This window comes from Bos javanicus, chromosome 4 (genome assembly GCF_032452875.1).
Source record: "Bos javanicus breed banteng chromosome 4, ARS-OSU_banteng_1.0, whole genome shotgun sequence".
Classification (NCBI taxonomy): domain Eukaryota; kingdom Metazoa; phylum Chordata; class Mammalia; order Artiodactyla; family Bovidae; genus Bos; species Bos javanicus.
The window spans coordinates 112,191,247-112,213,489 of NC_083871.1; the positions used below are offsets into that span (position 1 = coordinate 112,191,247).

Below are 22,243 nucleotides of genomic sequence, written 5' to 3' on the forward strand. Positions count from 1 at the left end.
CAGAGATGAAATGGTTTTCTCCCAGCTTTCAAGGAGCTTACGGTCAGCTGGGAACAATAGAAACAAACAGTAATAAGGCTCTAATCTCCATGCATCAGAGAGTGCAAGGAGCACTAGAAAAAGCACTCATGTTATTTCGTTTTAACCAGAAATCCTGAGATTGGGCAACAACTCACGAGAACAGAGTCTCATAGAAGTTCATCAGGGTCCGGAGTAGTGGCACCCAAACTTTCTTATTATGCCCCTGCTCACTGAAGCCTTTAACCTCACATCCCGAAAAGCTTACTCATGAATTCTATCTATGTCCCACCGTTCAGTTCAGTTGCTCAGTCGTGTCTGACTCTTTGCAACCCCATGGACCACAGCACGCCAGGCTTCCCTGTCCATCACCAACTCCCAGAGTTTGCTCAAACTCAAGTCCATCAAGTTGGTGATGCCATCCAACCATCTCATCCTCTGTCATCCCCTTCTCCTCCTGCCCTCAATCTTTCCCAGCATCAGAGTCTTTTGCAATGAGTCAGTTCTTTGAATCAGGTGGCCAAAGTATTGGAGCTTCAGCTTCAGCAACAGTCCTTTCAATGGATATTCAAGACTGATTTCCTTTAGGATTGACTGGTTTGATCTCCTTGCAGTCCAAGGGAATCTCAAGAGTCTTCTCCATGTCCTACTAAATTCCTATATATATACATTATCAAGTATAACTGAAATAAATATTTTAAAGAATGAGGGTTTAAAAAAAAAATTCTAAATAGACTTTCTGGTCTCCTCTGCTTGTGCCCCAACGGCTCTCTCCTTCAGCACCTCCCCAGAGTAGACATCTCACCTGGCACTACCAGTCGGGTCCAAGGTATAATCTTCACTGTTACTGATCAAGGATCTGCACTTAGACATCAACAGAGGACTGAAGAAAGAAGATGTGGTACATATATATACAACAGAATGTTACTCAGCCATCAAAAATAATGGAATAATGCCATTTGCAGCAACATGGATGGATCTAGAGATTTTCTGAAGGAAGAGTGGAGGAAGTCAGACAAGCAGATTGCAGCCATTTCAACAACCTTAAGGGTATAAGCCCATCAGTCTTGCAAATGTGTGGCAGCATTCAATGAGGTCTCTGGAAAATAATAGTAATTAAGTCACGGGTAAGGAAAATTATGGTTTGCCAGTGGGAGCTGTGTCCAGTTATAATAGGGAATCATGAACTCCTTATTGCCAAATTCACACTTAAATTGAAGAAAGTAGGGAAAACCACTAGACCATTCAGGTATGACCTAAATCAAATCCCTTATGATTATACAGTAGAAGTGAGAAATAGATTTAAGGGACTAGATCTGATAGACAGAGTGCCTGATGAACTATGGACAGAGGTTTGTGACATTGTACAGGAAACAGGGATCAAGACCATCCCCAAGAAAAAGAAATGCAAAAAAGCAAAATCGCTGTCTGAGGAGGCCTTACAAATAGCTGTGAAAAGAAGAGAAGCCAAAAGCAAAGGAGAAAAGGAAAGATATAAGCATCTGAATGCAGAGTTCCAAAGAACAGCAAGGAGAGATAAGAAAGCCTTCCTCAGTGATCAATGCAAAGAAATAGAGGAAAACAGCAGAATGGGAAAGACTAGAGATCTCTTCAAGAAAATTAGAGATACCAAGGGAACATTTCATGCAAAGATGGGCTTGATAAAGGACAGAAATGGTATGGACCTAACAGAAGCAGAACACATTAAGAAGAGGTGGCAAGAATATACAGAAGAACTGTACGAAAAGATCTTCATGACCCAGATAATCACGATGGTGTGATCACTCACCTAGAGCCAGATATCCTAGAATCTGAAGTCAAGTGGGCCTTAGGAAGCATCACTATGAACAAAGCTAGTGGAGGTGATGGAATTCCAGTTGAGCTATTTCAAATCCTGAAAGATGATGCTGTGAAAGTGCTACACTCAATATGCCAGCAAATTTGGAAAACTCAACAGTGGCCACAGGACTGGAAAAAGTCAGTTATCATTCCAATCCCAAAGAAAGGCAATGCCAAAGAATGCTGAAGTTCAGTCGCTCAGTCGTGACCGACTCTCTGCGACCCCATGAATTGCAGCACACCAGACCTCCCTGTCCATCACCAATTCCTGGAGTTTACTCAAACTCACGTCCATCAAGTCGGTGCTGCCATCCAGCCATCTCATCCTCCGTCGTCCCCTTCTCCTCCTGCCCCCAATTCCTCCCAGCATCAGAGTCTTTTCCGATGAGTCAACTCTTCGCATGAGGTGGCCAAAGTACTGGAGTTTCAGCCTCAGCATCATTCCTTCCAAAGAACACCCAGCGCTGATCTCCTTTAGAATGGACTGGTTGAATCTCCTTGCAGTCCAAGGGACTCTCAAGAGTCTTCTCCAACACCACAGTTCAAAAGCATCAATTCTTTGGTGCTCAGCTTTCTTTACAATCCAACTCTCACACCCATACATGACTACTGGAAAAACCATAGCCTTGACTAGATGAATCTTTGTTGGCAAAATAATGTCTCTGCTTTTGAATATGCTATCTAGGTTGGTCATAACCCTCCTTCCAAGGAGTTAGTGTCTTTTAATTTCATGGCTGCAATCACCATCTGCAGTGGTATGGAGTCCCCAAAAATAAACTCTGATACTGTTTCCACTGTTTCCACATCTATTTCCCATGAAGTGATGGGACCAGATGCCATGATCTTAGTTTTCTGAATGTTGAGCTTAATCTACCCCTAAATAGAAGAAGCAAAACAAAAGCCTTTCTGAAGGAATTGTACAGTTATTTATCTACAATGCTTGTGATTTAAAAAATACTTATATAAAAGAGGTCTCATGGAAAACCGAGCAAAAAGAAACATTAAAAAATTTCCCAGGGTATTTGGCTCTTAAAGTTACCTGACAAAGAATTTATTTTATTTAATTTATTAATTTTTGAGTATAATTGCTTTACAATGTTGTGGTAGCTTCTGCTATACAGCAAATTTAGTAAGTTATACACATATATATGGGCTTCCCAGGTGACTCAGTGGTAAAGAATCTGCCTGCCAAACAGGAGACTCGAGTTCCATCCCTGGGTTGGGAAGAGCCTTTAGAGAAAAAAATGGCAATCCACTCCAGTATTCTTGCCTGAGAAATCCTATGGACAAAGGAGCATGGCAGTCCATGAGGTCACAAAATGAGGTCAAGAATGCTCAAACTGCCACACAATTGCACTCATCTCACACACTAGTAAAGTCATGCTCAAAATTCTCCAAGCCAGGCTTCAGCAATATGTGAACCATGAACTTCCAGATGTTCAAGCTGGTTTTAGAAAAGGCAGAGGAACCAGAGATCAAATTGCCAACATCCGCTGGATCATCGAAAAAGCAAGAGAGTTCCAGAAAAACATCTATTTCTGCTTTATTGACTATGCCAAAGCCTTTGACTGTGTGGATCACAATAAACTGTGGAAAATTCTGAAAGAAATGGGAATACCAGGCCACCTGACTGCCTATTGAGAAACCTATATGCAGGTCAGGAAGCAACAGTTAGAACTGGACATGGAACAACAGACTGGTTCCAAATAGGAAAAGGAGTACATCAAGTCTGTATATTGTCACCCTGCTTATTTAACTTATATGCAGAGTACATCATGAGAAACACTGGGCTGGAAGAAGCACAAGCTGGAATCAAGATTGCCGGGAGAAATATCAATCACCTCAGATATGCAGATGACACCACCCTTATGGCAGAAAGTGAAGAGGAACTAAAGAGCCTCTTGATGAAAGTGAAAGAGGAGAGTGAAAAAGTTGGCCTAAAGCTCAACATTCAGAAAACGAAGATCATGGCATCTGGTCCCATCACTTCATGGGAAATAGATGGGGAAACAGTGGAAACAGTGTCAGACTTTATTGTTTTGGGCTCCAAAATCACTGCAGATGGTGATTGCAGCCATGAAATTAAAAGACGCTTACTCCTTGGAAGGAAAGTTATGACCAACCTAGACAGCATATTAAAAAGCAGAGGCATTACTTTGCCAACAAAGGTCCGTCTAGTCAAGGCTATGGTTTTTACTGTGGTCATGTATGGGTGTGAGGGTTGGGCTGTGAAGAAAGCTGAGTGCCTAAGAATTGATGCTTTTGAACTGTGGTGTTGGAGAAGACTCTTGAGTGTCCCTTGGACTGCAGGGAGATCCAACCAGTCCATTCTGAAGGAGATCAGCCCTGGGATTTCTTTGGAAGTAACGATGCTGAAGCTGAAACTCCAGTACTTTGGCCACCTCATGGGAAGAGTTGACTCATTGGAAAAGACTCTGATGCTGGGAGGGATGGGGGCAGGAGGAGAAGGGGACGACGAAGGATGAGATGGCTGGATGGCAGCACCGACTCGATGGACATGAGTTTGAGTAAACTCCGGGAGTTGTTGATGGACAGGGAGGTCTGACGTGCTGCGATTCATGGGGTCGCAGAGAGTCAGACACGACTGAGTGACTGAACTGAACTGACCCGAAAGCAGCATTTGCTTTTATTCATATTTATTTGGTATCTTTAACACTCATGGCTATGGTTTTTCCAGTGGTTATGTACGGATGTGAGAGTTGGACTATAAAGAAAGCTGAGCGCCAAAGAATTGATGCTTTTGAACTGTGCTGTTGGAGAAGACTCTTGAGAGTCCCTTGGACTGCAAGGAGATCCAACCAGTCCATTCTGAAGAAGATGAGCCCTGGGATTTCTTTGGAAGGACTGATGTTGAGACTGAAACTCCAATGCTTTGGCCACCTGATGCGAAGAGCTGACTCATTGAAAAAGACCCTGATGCTGGGAAAGATTGAGGGCAGGAGGAGAAGGGGATGACAGAGGATGAGATGGTTGGATGACATCATCAACTCGATGGACATGGGTTTGGGTGGACTCCGGGAGTTGGTGATGGACAGGGAGGCCTGGCGTGCTGCAATTCACAGGGTTGCAAAGAGTCGGACACAACTGAGCGACTGAACTGAACTGAACTAACACACTCATGTTACTATAAAGTAGATTTTTGTCCCATAAGGACTTTGTGTATGACTTCCCTTACATGAAGAATCTAAAAGGACATGATCCAAATGAGCTTATTTACAAAACAGAAACAGATCCACAGACTCACATAATGAGCTTATGGTTGCTGGGGAGGAGGGGGGGGGAGGGATAGTTAGAGAGTTTGGGATGGTCATGTACAGGCTGCTATATTTAAAATGGATAACCAAGAAAGACCTACAGTATAGCACAGGGAACTCTGCTCAATGTCATGTGGCGGCCTGCATGGGAAGGGGTTTGGGAGAGAATGGATACATGTGTATGTATGGCTCAGTCCTGCTCACCTGAAACTATCACCACATTGTTAATTGGCTATATTTCAATACAAAATAAAAAGTTTTTTAAAAAAGAATCTGGATTTAGTCAATTCATCCAGAGATGAGGGACAGCCTACCAGCAAAGACTCCAAATATGTCATGTGATCAGCCAGACCTTTCCGGAAGCATGACTAGTAACCATTTGTACAAGGCATACTTTCCCTGTGAATGTATCCATTCCAGAGACCAAATTAATTCAAAGTTGCTTAGTGAGCACAGAATGAGAGCAAATGGAACTGTGGCCTGTCGGGATATTTCTGCAAATGAGAATTAACGGATCGAACTGCCCTCCTCTCTGGAGATATTTCTGTCTGATTAACCAGTGCTGGACCTCAAATAAATACTGACATATTTTACTTTTAGCTTTCCTTTTTTCTAGAATCATTTTAAACAGCTGCCCTTCTGTTAATACAACACATCAGAAAATAAGAATGCATTTGATTGGAGGAAAACTTGAAAATGTCAATTACATCTCTGTCCTGGGGATTCAGCCTAAAGAGACAGAATTGCTTGACTTTCAGGTTGACACATGGCTGGAGACTGACCCTTGGCAGCTCCTAGGTTGTTAAGAGACTCTCACCCATTAAAGAAAAGTGAAAGTGAAGTTGCTCAGTCATGTCCGACTCTTTTCGACCCCATGGACTATAGCCTACCAGGCTCCTCTGTCCATGGGATTTTCCAGGCAATAGTACTGGAGAGGATTGCCATTTCCTTCTCCAGTGGATCTTCCCAACCCAGGGATTGAACCCAGGTCTCCTGCATTGTAGACAAACGCTTTACCATCTGAGCCACTAGGGAAGTCCTCTCATCCATTAGGCAGGCTGAAAGCTGCTGGCCCTGGGCACTCTTCATTCCAGCCTAGAACTCTGAGGGTTGCAGAGTTTAGCTTTTATCTTGAGAGAGCTTCATTTTCACCTCCTGGGAGAGGTGAGCCTAAACTCGCCTCTCCAGACTTGAAGGCAGATCTTGAGCGGGAAAGAGGGCTCAGTGCTCAGATGATAGCAACTTAAACAATAGTTAAGATTCTTTCTTTTTGGGTATCTGTCTAACCAACGTCGTATCACATCCTTCTTCTCAAAAGGAAACAAGTCTATTTTTCTCCTACTGAAAACAATGATATTGTAATTAAAAAAAAAAAAGAGCTTAAAACTACACCTAAGACTTTTGGTACACTTTCAACAGTGAACTCTCCACCACCACTGTTTTTACCTTAATGGAGATATTTGAAAACATGTTTTGCACTGACTTGTTCAGTCACTCAGCCGTGTCCAACTCTTTGTGACCCCATGGATTGCAGCATGCCAGGGTTCCCTATCATCCACTATTGGAGTTTGGCCAAATTCATGTCCACTGAGTCAGTGATACTGTTTATACATTGCCATTCACTTATCTAGGTGTCACTGTACCCTAGATGTCCTAAGAACAAATTAAATAACATAAATTAAATGAAGACACTTTATTATCTCATAATATAGCAACATTATATACTTAATTTGAACTTATGGCATAAGCATTCAGTTCAGTTCAGTCGCTCAGTCATGTCTGACTCTTTGTGACCTCATGAATTGCAGCACGCCAGCAGTACCAACAAAGTTAATTCTGTTTAAGAATAGCAGCTGAACTTATTGCATACGTGCATAATTTGTATAAAAGGAAGGGAAAAATATAGTCGATAGAAACTAACAAAATGCATGTAGTTGGTTCAGTGTGTTTTTTGAAGGAAAGATATGGCAAAAATAAATTTTTAAAAACATATTGTATTTAAAATTTTTTATTTACTTATTAATTTATTTATTTTTGGCTGTGTTGGGTCTTTGTTGCTGCTCCAGGGCTTTTCTCTAGTTGTGGTGTGTGGGCTTCCGTCTGTGGTATCTTTTCTTGTGGCTCATGGGCTCTAGAGCATGGGCTCAGTAGTTGTGGCACACGAGGTTAGTGGCTCTGCAGCATATGGGGTCCTCCTGGACAGGGGATTGAACTCATGTCCGCTGCATTGGCAGACAGATTCTTAACCGCTAAACCATCAGCGGCTGCTGCTAAGTCACTTCAGTCATGTCCGACTCTGTTTGACCCCATGGACAGCAGCCCACCAGGCTCCTCTGTCCATGGGATTCTCCAGGCAAGAACACTGGAGTAGGTTGCTACTTCCTTCTCCGTGGAACCCCAGGGAAGTCCCCAAAATACATATTTTAGAGGTTAAAATTTTCCACAGGCAGTTTACTCATCTAGTAGGCTTTTATTCAGTGATTGATGAATCAGGCGACCTCCAGCATAGTGGAGAGAAAGGAGCTCTGAAGAGCTGTGCGAGAGGAGAGGGTTATGAACCGAAGGGAACAGGAACAGGAAGTTACACTGGGCGTGTGCTGATTGGCTGAAGCATGGCTGCACCCCTTACATCAGCAGAGGGAAGGCCTAGAGATTCAAGGACCCTTAGCTGAGCAGGCCAGTGCTGCCGGGATATCCTGGACCTTCCTTCTCTGGGCGAGCTGAGCTCAGAAGCTCAGTTAAGTGCTGGTTTGCTGACCTGGGGGTTAGCAAGAGTGACTCCATCTTGGGCCTCACCTGGTGACTTTAACATAGGTTTAATACTAAAGGTAAAAGCTTTAGTAACTGTTTTAAAGCATATTCATGTGTTTTAGTCCTTAGCTGTGCTGTCAAATGTACTCAAAAATGTGCACTTCCTAAAGGAATTTCTCCCCTGGAGATAAAGTCAGGAGTCTGCTCTTGGTGGGCTTCCCTGGTGTCTCAGCAGTAAAGAAATCGCCTGTAATACAGGAGTCAATGGAAGCACAGGTTCAGTCTCTGGGTCGGGAAGATCCCCTGGAGGAGGGCCTGACAACCCACTCCAGTATTCTGGGTCTGAAAAATCCCGTGGACAGAGGAACCTGATGGGCTACAGTCCATGAGGTCGCAAAGAGTAGGGCATGACTGAGCGACTAAGCATGCAGGCACACTGCTCTTGATGTCATATTAAATTCTTGGTCCACCTGTTTTGTCGGTCCTCTAGTTTAGTGCTTTTATTTTGTCCCATGAACTGCCTTTCTCCTGGGGCCACTGCCTACTACCAGGCACTGAGTGCAGAGGGGGTGAATACAACTGAGTCTACCCCATGAGTTCAAAAATAGGGGCTGATTGTAAGCCCTTCAGTGCCCTCAGCTCAGCATTCCCACCCCCACAAAACAGCCACAGGTCAGAGTGTCCCATGGAGTCCCCAGGGAGGAAGAGGCTGGGGATGGGACCCTCCCTTTACAGCAACTTGCCTGTGGGGCTTGGAGCAGGAGGTGTGGAGAGATGACTGGCCAGGTCATCCCACCGTTTTCCCTAGCTCCTCGCTCAGCCAGGCTTCTGCACTCCCCGTGGTTGTATTTCTGCTTCACCTGCCCCAGGCTTGGAGCAGCTGCTGGCTGGAAGCAAGCATTGCTTATTCCAAGACAAAAACAGATGAGAAGCAGGAGCAGGATACCAAAGACCCCTTCCTAGTCTGTCCCTCTCCGTCGAGTCCAGATGCTTCTTGCATCAAACATAAGCCTGGGGACTTCTCTGGTGGTCCAGTGGTTAAGACTTCACCTTTCAACGCCAGGGGTGTAGGTTCAATCCCTGGTCAGCGAGCTAAGATCCCACATGCCTTAGGGCCAAAAAAAACAAATCATAAAACACAAGCAATATTGTAACAAATTCAATAAAGGCTTTAAAAATGGTCCACATCAAAAATGAAACAAAAACAAAACATAAACCTGAGTTCAAAACAGCCACTCCCACCCACCACGTGAAACCAGGGGCGTCACTCCCTTTTCTCCTCCTCTGACATGTACTCCTGAGAGGACACCTCTTAGAAGGATTTATCCATCCTTAGTCAAATATTTTATATATAGACGCACAGGTAACTTTTGGAAAGTTGAAGACATGTCTGTGGGGACTTCGTGCAGTGTCATTCACTGGGAAGAGCGGAAGCAAGGGCCACTGTCAGTGGGACTGTATTAAAACTCGGGAAGCGGCTCTCTTTTCCACCAGTGCCGTGATCGGGTGTAAATTACCCTGCCCTCTCCTTTGTTCCTTCCACAGGGGATTACTGGAATGCGGCCTCTTTCCCAAACCCATCATCCTACCTGCATTTCTCCACTTTCCAAGGAGAGACCAGTGCCGACATCTCCTTCTACTTCAAAACGCTAATCCCCCGCGGAGTGTTTCTTGAAAATCTGGGGAACACAGATTTCATCAAACTCGAACTGAAATGTGAGTATCCATTGTTTGTCGGCTCATGAATAACTACTCTTGTCACTTACAAGCTGATCTTAACCTCGATTATGTAATTGGCGCTAGGAGGTAGCGCCAGGTCTGAGAAAGACCTGGGTTCCTGTGCGCAGATGCTCAAAGGATACAGTCACAGACAGAGCTCCCCACAATGCTGTTCTAGGAGGACGAGAGAGGATAAACTGCCCTGATAATGGGCGGGAAGAATGTGTATTTTTGTTGAAGCCTAGTCAATTTACAGTGTTATGTTAGTTTCAGGGGCGCAGCAAAATGATTCGGTTATATGTATATACAGCTTTTCAGATTCTTTTCCACTGTAAGTTATTACAAGATACTGAATACACTTCCCTGTACAATAAAGTAGATTCTCATTGTTTATCTATTTTATATATGGTAATGCGCATCTGTTAATCCCAAACTCCTAATTTGTCTCTGCCCCTCCACCTTCTCTCTCCCCTTTGGTAATCCTAAATTTATTTTCTACGTGTGAGTCTATTTCTGTTTTGTAAACTACGTTCATTTGTGTAATTTTTTAGATCCCACCTAAAAGTGATACCGTATGATATCTGTCTTTCTCTGTCTACTTACCTCACTTAGTGTGATCATCTCCAAGTCCATCCATGTTGCTGCGAATGGCATGATTCCATTCTTTTTATGGCTGAGTAGTATTCTATTGTATATATGTACCATATCTTCTTCATCCATGCCCCTTGTTGATGAATATTTAAATTATATCCATATCTTGCCTATTGTAAATAGTGCTTGCTATGACTATTGGGATGCCTGCAACTTTTCGAATTAGAGCTATATGCCCAGGAGTGGGATTGCAGGATCATGTAGTAGGTATATTTTTAGTTTTTCAGGGAATATTTTTTAGAAATATTTATTTCCAAAAATAAATATATTTTTAGAGAAATAGGTTTTAAGGAATATTAAGGAACAACATTCCATGTTGTTCTCCATAGTGTCTGTGCCAACTTACTTTTCCACCAACAGTGTAGGAGGGTTCCCTTTCCTCCACTCTCTCTCCAGCATGTATTATTCATGGACCTTTTAACAATGTCCGTTCTGACTGGTGTGAAGAATGTATTTGTTTTCTAAGGAGGCAGGGCTAAGAGTAGACGGAGGATTGGGTAAAGTGATCAGGAATAAGAAATAAGAGAATTGGGGTAACAACGCACACGAAAATAGGAAAAATCAGAATTAACATCTGCAAGAGTGAATGAAGCAACCTAGACAGCTGAACGGTGTTGCTGGGCAACTCTGGGTCTGCAGCTTCGCAGAAGAGGCTCCTCATCTACCCACCCTCTGAAGGTCTGAGTCCTTGGTGTTCTCACCTAGGGTGCAGAAACTACCAGAATCCCAGCTGCCTGGCTCAGCTCAGCCCTGTGATCCCAAAGACCCTCGGAGGTCGTGTGATTTGAGGATGCCACCCATGGAGGGCAGGGAGTCACTGCATCTGAGCAGGGCAAGTCTCATCATACGGGGGACCTTTTATCCATGGGGCACAGGTGCAGCTGTAGGAATCTGTGTCCACAAACTTCCAGGTCTGGTGCACATTTGCCGGGCTCCCCTGGCTGTTCAGACCCAGGAACAGCCAGAACCAGGAGGGGAAGCGGGTCAGTGCCCCAGGTCCCTGCATGGAACCTCCCCGCATCAGAGTCCTTCCTCCTGGCCTGTGCTCTGTGTCTGAGCACCTGTGTTACTGGGTCTAGTCTGCAGATGATCCCAGACATATTTTCCAGAAATAGCTGATGGTGTATTTTCCTCCTTTTGTAGTTACAATTGTGCAATATGGTCTTTGAGAAAGGGAATCTCAGGCAAATGTTTCTGCTGAAATCCTATGGGATTCTTTCTGTTAAATGCTGGACGGTGATGTGGCAGAAGTGCATGGACTTTGGGATTTTCATTCTCAGGTTGAAATCCAAGTCCTCAAGCAAATTGCTTAATCTGTTTGAATCCTAATTTCCAAATCTATAAAATGGGGATGATAATTTGCTGGGGTTATGATGCTAGAATATAGCTACTCATGAAGCATTTATTTCAGGGTCTAGTAGTTACTGTAATTATCATCTTTCTGAGAATGCTCGTTACAGATCTAGTGTGAGCCAGATCTGGTTGAAAGGAAGACTGAGAATATTCTAGCCCTGGAGTTACAAAGTACACAAATAGAAATCATTTATTTTCATGAATTATGGACTAGAATTATTTTAAAGGGATTTCCACAGAATTTAATTGAATCAGACTATTTTCTCACTTACACAAAGTTGGGTTGTATTTTAGAAATATCTCATGGCACAAAAGGAAAATTGACAATCCCGTATCTGAGTAATTCTATGAGCTTCTATAAAACTACTTGAGTTCACCCTGTCCTTGCTTTATACCCCCATGTTTTGTAAACCCAGTCCTGGGTTGGAAATAAGACAAATTAAGTACAGAGAGAGCAGGCATTTCTACTAGAGTATCTGTATAACAGAATTTCACTCATTTCTAATTATTAAAAACCTCCATAGATATTCTCAAAGTCCTCCCAGTCTTTCCATGGTATGAAAACTCCATGACAGAGGGCGGAGTATAGCCTCATTTTCTCATGCAGCTCTTTTCTGTCATCCAGTTTACTTTTGGTGAAGAAATGTGAGACTTTCAAGGCACGGATTAGAGGTTGGCCTCTCCTTGGAGTTCTCTAGACCTTCTAATAATTACTGAAGGTGGAAGCACCTTTTATAAGGTCCCCTAAATGTTAGAGATACCAAATGTCCATCTTTGTATAGCACCTCCATTCAGGTTCAAAGGAACTTTTGGGAGGAACAGGGAGGGAAAGGCAGGTTGTTCTGTTTGAGCAAAACTTCTTCAAAGTATACAAGAAGCGGTGCTTCCACAAGGAACATGGAGGAAATGTGGCCATGATTGAGGCTTGCTTCTGCCCCATGCATCACGTTTCTCCAGACTCTTCTGTGCAGGATACGTGGGGTGGTGGGAGAGGTGGAGAATTATTGCAAGCCCTTCTCTCCCGTCCTCTGATGAATCACTACAAACCTAATGGGTCCCGAAGTCAAACTTTTAAAGAGTGTCTCTACTTTTTTCCCCTGAATTTGCTAGGCTTTCTAATATCTTTCAGGTAGGAATTCAAATTTTGCTTCTCTACGTGTGTCTCAAAGGAGTTTTGTCACAGTTCATGTCTACGTAGTGGTTTCTAGAATAACATTTCCGTTAATTAGTGACATTGTGTCCTTCTGTTGGAAATGGAAAATTCTTGACTCTAAGAACAGTGAGTCAGGGGCTTCCCTGGTGGCTCAGCAGTAGAGAGTCTGCCTGCCAACGCAGGAGACTCAGGTTTGATCCCTGATCCAGGAAGATCCCACATGCCTCAGGGCAGCCAAGCCCAAGCACCAGAACTATTGAGCCTGAGCTCTAGAGCTCAAGAGCCCCAACTACTGAGCCCTGGGGCCCATGCTGTGCAACAAGAGAAGCCACCGCAGTGAGAAGCCTGTGCCTTGTGACTAGAGAGTAGCCCCACGCTCACCCCAACTAGAGAAAAGCCCGTGCAGCAATAAAGACTCAGCACAGCCAAAAATTAAAAAAAAAAACAACAGTGAGTCAGTTGCACTAACTTAATGAGACACCATCAGCATCTTAATGTGCAAGTAAAAAGCCCACATGGTAAAGTTAGACTGATGTTGCTCACTAGTATGCTCTACAGGTAAGAATTTAAGCTGTATTTCACTTCTTTACCATCTATATTTTTTTTATTCATTCGATGGGTATTTACTGAGTCCCAACCATGTCCCAAATGCTATGCTAGGTCAAACGTCGTTAAGTCAAGCATGGTGTCTTTCCCTCCAAAGATCTTTCTGTTTGTTTTGGAAAGCAGCCAAGTCAGTCAGCAGCTATGATAACAATAAAAATAGCTCAGCTTTGTTCAGACGCTCTGTGTCTCCAGCACTTTTCCAAGGACTTTACAGACAGCATCTCACTTACTTCCCTAACCACCCTTTGGGCTGGAGCACCACCATTAGCATCTCTGTTTTTCAAATGAGGAAACCGAGGCACAGGGTATAAGTTGCCTGGTCACAGTCACACAGAGAGGATATGACAGAACCGGTGCTTAACCCCAAACATTTTTTGTCTGTCCTAAGTCTGTTGCTGTTAACACCAAACCACACCACCTCCCGGAACAGACATTGAGAGAGATGGCTGAGTGCACTGAGGGGGCATTTAAACCCAACTGGAGTGGCAGGTGCTTCCCAAGGAATGTGATGCTTTAATTAAATTTTGATGGATGACCAAGAGGCAGGAAGGGGAGGAAGGTGGGGGCAGAAGGAAGATCTGGAAAGGAAAAATGTTACTAAAAGGAGAACACCTGTCCGTGAAGGTGTGAGCTGGCTTGCCTTGACCCTGAAATTTATGGTGAGAGAGGCCATAACGCGATCAGATCTGTGTTCACCCGAGGAAAGATGGAAAAGCCAGAGAAGAAGTGGCAGGGACTGCTGTGAAGATGGTGCAGAGTGAATGGGAGCTGGGGAAGATGACAAGGAAGGGTCCTAGATGAGAGAGCTGCTTAGGAGAGAGATTCCACAGGTTCTAACAAAGTGGTTATGAGAGTGAAGTGGGAGGGAAGGTTCTAGAATGAAGCCAACATTTGGTTGGGATGGTTTTGATGATTGTGTGGATAGAATGACTTTTACCAAGGATGATGGCATTGGAGGGCAAAATGAAAACTGCCTTTGGATGTTCTGAGTTTGAGGGCCCACAGGATCAAGGAATGTCTCTCCAAGTGGACACACGTAGAGCATGCTGTATACACAAGTCTGAAGCCCAACAGAGCACTCTGAGTTACAAGCATGCAATGTGAGCAACAGCGTCACTTAGAGAATCATCAGGAAATAAATGTGGGTGCCTCAGCATGGATGAGATTGCCCAGAACAAATGTGCAGAGAGAGGAAACCAGATGGCCAAGGGTTAAAACCACACTTAAAAGATAGAAGGGAGAAAAGGAGCTTGTAGAAGCCTGGCAAAGAAGTGGGAAGACGGTGATATCCCAGGACTCAAACACAGAAAGAATTTCAAAAACAAAAAAGGTGCCTGATGCCACCGAACTGAGAGATCACTAAAGGAAGAACGTAAGGGGCTCTTCAGCTTTCACGTGTAGAGGTCACTGTCAGAATGTGAGGCCGTGTCTGGGGTGAGTGGAGGTGGATACAGAGATCAAGAGATGATGGTTTTCTTCATTGTTCTTGTAGGGAGGGACTTGAGTACCATGTATATTAAAGAGAATTCAGTAAAGAAAAACGAAGTTAGAGATGTGGGAGAGAAAGGGACTGGTGGAAGGAGTGACGTCCCCTAGGAAGTTGAGAATGAGTGAAATGTAAAATTAGAACATCTGAAGGGACTGATGGAAAGAGGAGAGATAAGCCAGTCCATTTCCAAACCAGAAATTACTTTTGATTCTGTTGTTTGTTTGCTTATTTTTTGTCAGTTATTTTTGAGATGGCCGAGGAGCCGTGCTTTAGAAAATATTCACAAACAACCACAGACATTCCCATTTATTTTTCCAGAGTTCCCCGTAGGGAATGACTTGACTTCCCTACATCCCTTTTCTGGCCAATTGACCGTGCTCCCATCAGCAGGCCACCTCTCACTGAGCACCTGCTGTGTCAGAGGCACTAGGGTGGGTCCTGGAGGTTCCAAGGTGAAAACAAGAGAACCCAAGACCCTCACCTACTAAAGGAGACAGGCACACTGACTGCAGTATGGATGCATAACTTTTATTATGAACTTTGGAAGTGCCACGCACTGCTCTAAAACTTTTATAGATACTAACATTTTTAGGTTTCATAACAAGTTCTGTCCACATTTTATAGATAAGGAAACTGAGACACACAGGTTATCCAGCTGATTTCAGATATAGTGCTTATGATCATTTAAATACAATAAATAAATTACAACGATAGGTATATGCTATCTTAAATCTCCAGAGGAGAGATACACAACCCAAGCTGGGAATGAAGAAGAAGATGAGGTGATACCCAAGCTGGGTCATAAAGAACAGGCAAAGAAACTAGCTACATGAAGAAGTAAGGGAAAGAACTCTAGTAGGAAGGACAAGGCAAGGAGAAGCATAAGGATGGGGAATGTGACGGGTGCTTGGGAGCTGCAAACATTCAGTGTTGTTAGAGTAGGAAGTATGACACAGGTGGTAGAGACTTTTAGGCAAGTCTCAGGCCTGATTCTAAATACACGGCAATCTGAATATTTCAGCCCAATAGTTATTGGGTACCTACTCCATACGTGTCAAAGAGGAACTCAAGAAGAATAAGAATGTTCCCATCCCATCGCACACAGTCTAGTGGGAGAGACTAGAGTATAAAACAGTACTTTGGATGAGATGAAATGTTAATAAATATTAGGGCAATACACGGCAGTGACCCAGATGAGGCAACAATTACTTCTGCCTGGAGAAGAAGAGAAGATTCTTTGGAGATTAAGCCATTGTAACTGAGGCTCAACCAACATTTTGGCTCTGGATACCAAAGGAAGAAACTAGTCGTAGATGGCGTGGATGCATCGCAAAGGTGAGGTGCGTGGTTCACCAGTGCAGCAAGGGCTGTAGAACTCTGTGCTTGATGGGATCTCCAGGCCCAGAATACTGCCTAGCACATCGCAAGTGCTGAGTAAACATTTGTTGAAAGAATAAAATCAATGAATGAGGTGCTAGGCTAATGGAGAAACATAGGAAAATCTAGGTGGAAAAGGACAGCACCGCTCAGGGGAGGTGGGGATCAGAATGATGATAGACATACATGGAAAGGTGGAAGGATGATTGTGGTTGGTGAAATTTAGGAATTCAAGATTTCACGGGAAAGCAGTTTGGGCGATGAGCAGGTCTATGGTGCATCATCTGGCCATGCACATGGGCTTCTGGGTTGTATGAAAAGGCTGGGGAAAGTCATGGCAAAGGGCGCAGTGGACAGGGAGCCTGTGATCCAAGCATTGCAGTCCCTGGGTTCAAGGATGGCAGTGGTAAGCACGGGAGAGGAAGTCTCCTGGGAGGATGCATTGCTGAGTGCAGTCTCTGGAGCCATAGAACAGAAGAAGCACTGAGGCCAAGGGTGCTCCCAGCTGCCCTCCTGGCCCCAAGACATGGGCCCCAAGGGAAGGGGTTTGGTGACTGATTGGTAGGTTTTTCCTCAAGGTGAACTGTAATCAGAGGAAGTGTTTAGAAGTATTTGATGATAAACGGTGACCATAGCATTTCTTAGGGCTTCCCTGATGGCTCAGATGGTAAAGAATCTGCCTGCAATACAGGAGACCTGAGTTGGATCCCTGGGTCAGGAAGATGCCCTGGAGGAGGGAATAGCAATCCATTCCAGTATTCTTGCCTGGAGAATCCCAGGGACAGAGGAGCCTGGTGGGCTATATAGTACAAGGGATCACAGAGAGTCAGACATGAGTGATTAACACTTTCACACTTCACTATAGCATTTTTATTCTTTGTTTAACGATTTAAAAGAACTTACACAGTGGGGGGATTTTGAAGGGGATGTTCGCTGTCTGGAAAACATTCAGGAGAAGCAGCCAGCAACTGAAACTGAAACAGGAATTGAAACTGAAGCTCTAATACTTTGCCCACCTGATGCAAAGAGCCGACTCTGGGAAAGACTCTGGCGATGGAAAAGATTGACGGCAAGAGAAAGGGACAACAGAGGATGAGATGGCTGGATAGCATCACCAAATCTATGGACACGAGTTTGAGCAAACTCTGGGAGATAGTGAAGGGCAGGGAAGCCCAATGTGCTGCAGTCCATGGGGTCGCAAAGAATCAAACATGACTTAGCAACCCAGCAACAACAACCAGCAACTGTTGCGATACTTTAGCATAAGCTTCCCTGTTGACAAAGCTTGAGCTTTTCCAGGTATCAGGTTGACTCGGAGCACAGATTTGCATTTAACCGGCGTATCTCCACAAAATGTGCTGGCAGCAGTCCAACGTCCTGCTAATCTTCGGGAAACGTATTAAGGAAAAACCTTCATTTTCCAAGATCCCGGTTTTTGCAGTACACATGCTCAAGAATGTGACAGAAGAAAATATTCTGCAATATATAGAAACTGATGAATCAGAGGAAATAAACTAATGGCAATTTATGTTCCACTATTCCAGAATTGGAACAACTTTTTGTATTAAGGGAGCTTCCTTTGTGTAGACATGAGGAATGTCTAATTCCACTTTACTGGTCTCTGTGCCATGGGGACGTTATTTAGGGTGTTTTTTCTTTGATAAATATTGTGAGTTTTTAGTAATACAGATCAGATGTTAGCACCTGGATTTTTCCTTTTAATTATCCTACCCTTCTTGTTATCAACATAGATTCAGGAAAAATCTTAGTATTTCTACTTCTTTGTAAGTCCAGCTATGAGCTCAATTAGTGTAAAAGATCTGGGAATCTAAATGATCCTGACTTGCTCATTATAATACATAAGAAAAAAACCACTGTAAAATGTTTTTTAACCTGCATAGAAACACTGTTGTGAATTTTCTTAATGTTTACAAATTTTTCTAATTTCTGGTTTAAACTTTTCAATTTCAGTTGTGGACCAAAACAGTTCAGAAATATAAATGAAGATGAAACTTGTGCTCTATTAAAGTTATTTAGTGTATTAGCCATGTACATTTCTAAGTATTAAAAGATATACAAATAATTGGTAACACTGTCAACTTTAATGTACCCAGATTTCTTTGCCAGTCTCACTGAAGAGACAGTTATTTGAGTATATGGCATAGGTGTGTGTGTGTGCTAAGTTGCTTCAGTCATGTCCAACTCTTTACAACCCCATGGACTGTAGCCCACTAGGCTCCTCTGTCCATGGGATTCTCCAGGCAAGAATACTGCAGTGGGTTGCCATGCTCTCCTCCAGGGCATCTTCCTGACTCAGGGATCAAGCCTGCGTCTCTCCTCTCCTGAATTGGCAGGTGGATTCTTTACCACTAATGCCACCTAGGAAGCCCCCAATGGCATAGGTACCCTAGAGTTAAAAGAATAGACTTTAGGATGTCCTCTTGATAGGAAAAATAACAAAATTACCTTAGATGTTACTGATCTACCCATGTCTGCTGATTTGGAAATTTCTAGAGGTTGGGAAGTCCTCTAAGCCAGATAGAGTCACCTGTTCCTACAAAGTTTCTGTTCCTGCCCTTCTCTCTCCATACTCCAGAGGCATCTAGAAGACAACCTCCCTACTGAAATCCTGCCCACACAAAAGATGTTTTTACTGTATCCTAATTTAAAGTGTAAAACATACATAAAAGAGAAGTCTTTCATTTTCCTTAAAAAAAAAAAAAGCAACATTTCTATAAGACAATTAATTTGGTGCATTGCCTGGAAAATAATAGGCATCCTCATTAGAGAGCATGTTCACTTAGTGTTTGAGGAATGTGTTGTGTGTCGTCTTTAGAGAAGTGCTGACCTTTCTTAGAGATTTTTTTGGGAGTGGAATTTCTCTTCTGTCTCATTCCCTTTGATTCAAATGTTTTCTACATTATTTATAGTGTGTGATCGTCCACAAAACCTTTCCCTTCAAAGAGATGGCATATTAAAGTGTCAGAAAGGCCAGCTACTAGAATCAGCCTGCCTGTGGGCAGCTGGAAGAGAGCAGACGTCCTAAGAGGAGAAGAAACTAAAGAAGCGAGGATTCATGCGTCCTGACCCGGGACAGAGCTGGGAGAAAGAGTGTGTTATCCTGACAGAAACAGACACACGGATTAGTGAGAGAGGCAGAAATGTATGTGTGGAGTTGTAAGGAGGTTAGAGACTTTACATCTGCCTTTCTAGATGCTACCAGTGTCTCTGAAGGCTTGATATTTTGTAAAAAAAAAAAAAAAAAGCAAATGCTTGGAGAGGGAAGGGTTGGTGCCAAAGTCAGTTAGTGCTTGTTACAAACACTGGAGAATTGATCCAACCAAGGACGACACTTGGGACCAATTAATTCAAAGCCAGTTGCAAAAAAGGATACAATAAACCAGGGAGCAGAGCTTCATTTAAATATATTGAGTGACTGGGGAAGATTACTGGAAATAGCTCAAAACCAGAAAAATCTCCAAGGGCCGAAGGCAACTGTAAACATAACAGCTCTAGGCTCTCACGAGTCATCAGACAAACGTAAATTAAAGCCGCATGACAAAACATTGGCCAACCGGATGTCAGCTGGAAACCTTACAAAAGCAGTATTTTACAAATGAAGAGTTCAGGGACTTATCTCCTCCAAGACACAGTTTGCTCAAATTTCAAGGTGATATTTAACAGTAATCAAGATAGGAACTTTGAATAGACAGAGAGAAATATAAGGCTTAAATGAAATCTAATAGAGGACTAGAATCACAGATTGAATATATGTTGCTTTAATACTTTAGGAAAGACTTATTTCTACCTCTATGATATGCTTTTTTAAAAAAATAAAATTTTAGTTTAGGTACTTTCTGACTTACAAAGGGACTGTGTTATAGGAGTTTCTGAGCCTGTTATTTAGAACCTGGAATATATCTTCCTATAGATGTAATATTGTAAATGGCACTCATATGCCACTGCTGGCCGTAAGGAGCTTTGTTTGTCTGAGTTTCAAGAGTGGCTTACAATAGAGCTGCACGTGCCAGCTTAAGAGTTCTGGGATCTGAGTCCATACAGTTTAGAACAGAAGTATTGAGGAGCAAAGGGAACTTCCTCCCCTATTGATGAATGTTGACCTTGTCCTGGACAAACTTCTCAAAGTAGGAAAAGGTTTTGTTCACCTTTATAGTAGTCAAGACAGCGGTGCCTCTCCATTCTTTGGGAGCTCAGTTTGGTGGGTTTAGTAAGGAGGTGGCTCAGGATCCTGAGCACGCACAATCTAAAACCTCCGTAAGACTCTCAGACACGTCTCTTTGCTCTGAAACTTCATAGTTTTATGAATTGTGTGTGTGTGTGTGTGTGCGCATGCACTAAGTCACTCAATCACGTCCAAATCTTTGAGACCCTATGGACTGTAGCCCAGCAGGCTCCTCTGTCCAAGGGATTCTCCAGGCAAGAATACTGAAGTGGGTTGCCATGCCCTCCTCCAGGGGATCTTTCTGACCCAGGGATCGAACCCACGTCTCCTACATCTCCTGCATTGCAGGCAGATTCTTTACTGCTGAGCCACCAGGGAAGCCCATTTTATGAATTAGAGAATTCCAGGAATTCATTCAAATATCATATTACAACATATATATTTTTAAACTATGGCAGTGTTCTGATACAGAGCAGGGTATTGGAACTAGAATAAGCCCATGCAACTCCTTTCATCCCATCAAAATTTCAGTGGTCTAAGGGAGAAGATCCTTTGGTTATAGTTTTTAATCTTATGAATAAATATTTTACATGTGATAAGGTCATAAAAGACTTAGGAATAAGAAATACTATTGTTTAAGACTAAGTTAAGCTGCTGTAACAATAAAACCCCGTGTTTCCATGACATTACGGCAGTGCCATCTGCAGGCTTCGTTCCAGGAAGTCCTTCCACAGAGTGAAGGCTCCTTTTGTGCTGTGATTCCACATCTCCTAGAGCCTGGGCATTTCTAAACCAGTTGGCAGAAAGAGGAAGGGAGCTGGAGAAGAATTCTCTCTTCGTACCCACACTGGTCCAGAAGAGACACACATTCCTTTTGTTCTTGTTCTGTTGGTGGTAACTAGGCATGTGGCTCCACCTCCTTGTCCAGGAAATGCCACTCCCAGATTTATGGTACTTTTTCAGGGGTCTCGTGGGAAGGAGAAAATGTTTCATGAGAGGTTAGCAGTCACAGGCACTATGGCCTGAGAAGGAGTAAGCTTTCACCTTGTCTAAAGACGTCAAGGTAGGTTTCCAGAAGAGAAAGATCATGGAGCATTTGAGGAATTGAAAAGAAAATAGCAAAAGCCCAGTAACTGGTTAGAAGACACTTCTCGTTCAAGTAATGACCCTCCGCATACCCATGTTAAGAGTTAGACAAAAGAAGGCTAGCTGGATGGACTTAAAGCCTCTTAGGAAATGACTCATTTTACCTGCCTTTGTGGATAGTATGAAAATGATCAGATTTGGTTTTCTGCATCTCTGAATTTGATCCCTCTGCTGAGAACTGCAGAGAATGCCAAATGACTTCTCATGGAGGGGGTTGATATTTAGTATTCTACAGGGTCTTTCTGGGTAAGTGCAACCAGACCCAATGAATAATAGAAACAGTGTATATCTGTCAAGTGTAATTATAACACTGAATATGCTCTTCTTGCATTCTGACTCCTGTAGGCATTAAACATCTGAACGTGCTGGCACTCCAGACCTGTGAGGATTCTTCTTTGAGAAATAGCATGGTTTTATTATTTGGGCCATTTTTAATATGGAAAAAAAGCTCACATCTTCTTCAAAATGGTTTTATGGTACAGTTTGACCACTCTCTTTTTTAAAGAGTCTTCTCAGAGCTCTTAAGAATAGGAAAGAAGTAAGGAAGAATGTTTCAATCTAGTTTTAAATTTTCTCTAATTTTCTGTATTTAAATGAAATTTCTTCTTTGCATTTTGATTAATCTCTCTGATTAAATACTGGCTAAAATTATAGAATAGAGTAGCTTAAAATGTCACCAACCT

At 43.1% G+C, this 22,243-nt stretch overlaps 1 protein-coding gene across 1 annotated transcript in view; it reads left to right on the plus strand.

Annotated features, from left to right (window-relative positions):
- The window catches only part of CNTNAP2 (contactin associated protein 2), a 2,325,186-nt gene that overhangs the window by 2,031,119 nt on the left and 271,824 nt on the right, over positions 1 to 22,243 (plus strand). Inside the window, exon 17 of the mRNA XM_061415014.1 lies at positions 9,429 to 9,599. Within this exon, the coding sequence (XP_061270998.1) occupies positions 9,429 to 9,599 (171 nt within the window). The remainder of the gene's footprint in view (positions 1 to 9,428; positions 9,600 to 22,243) is intronic.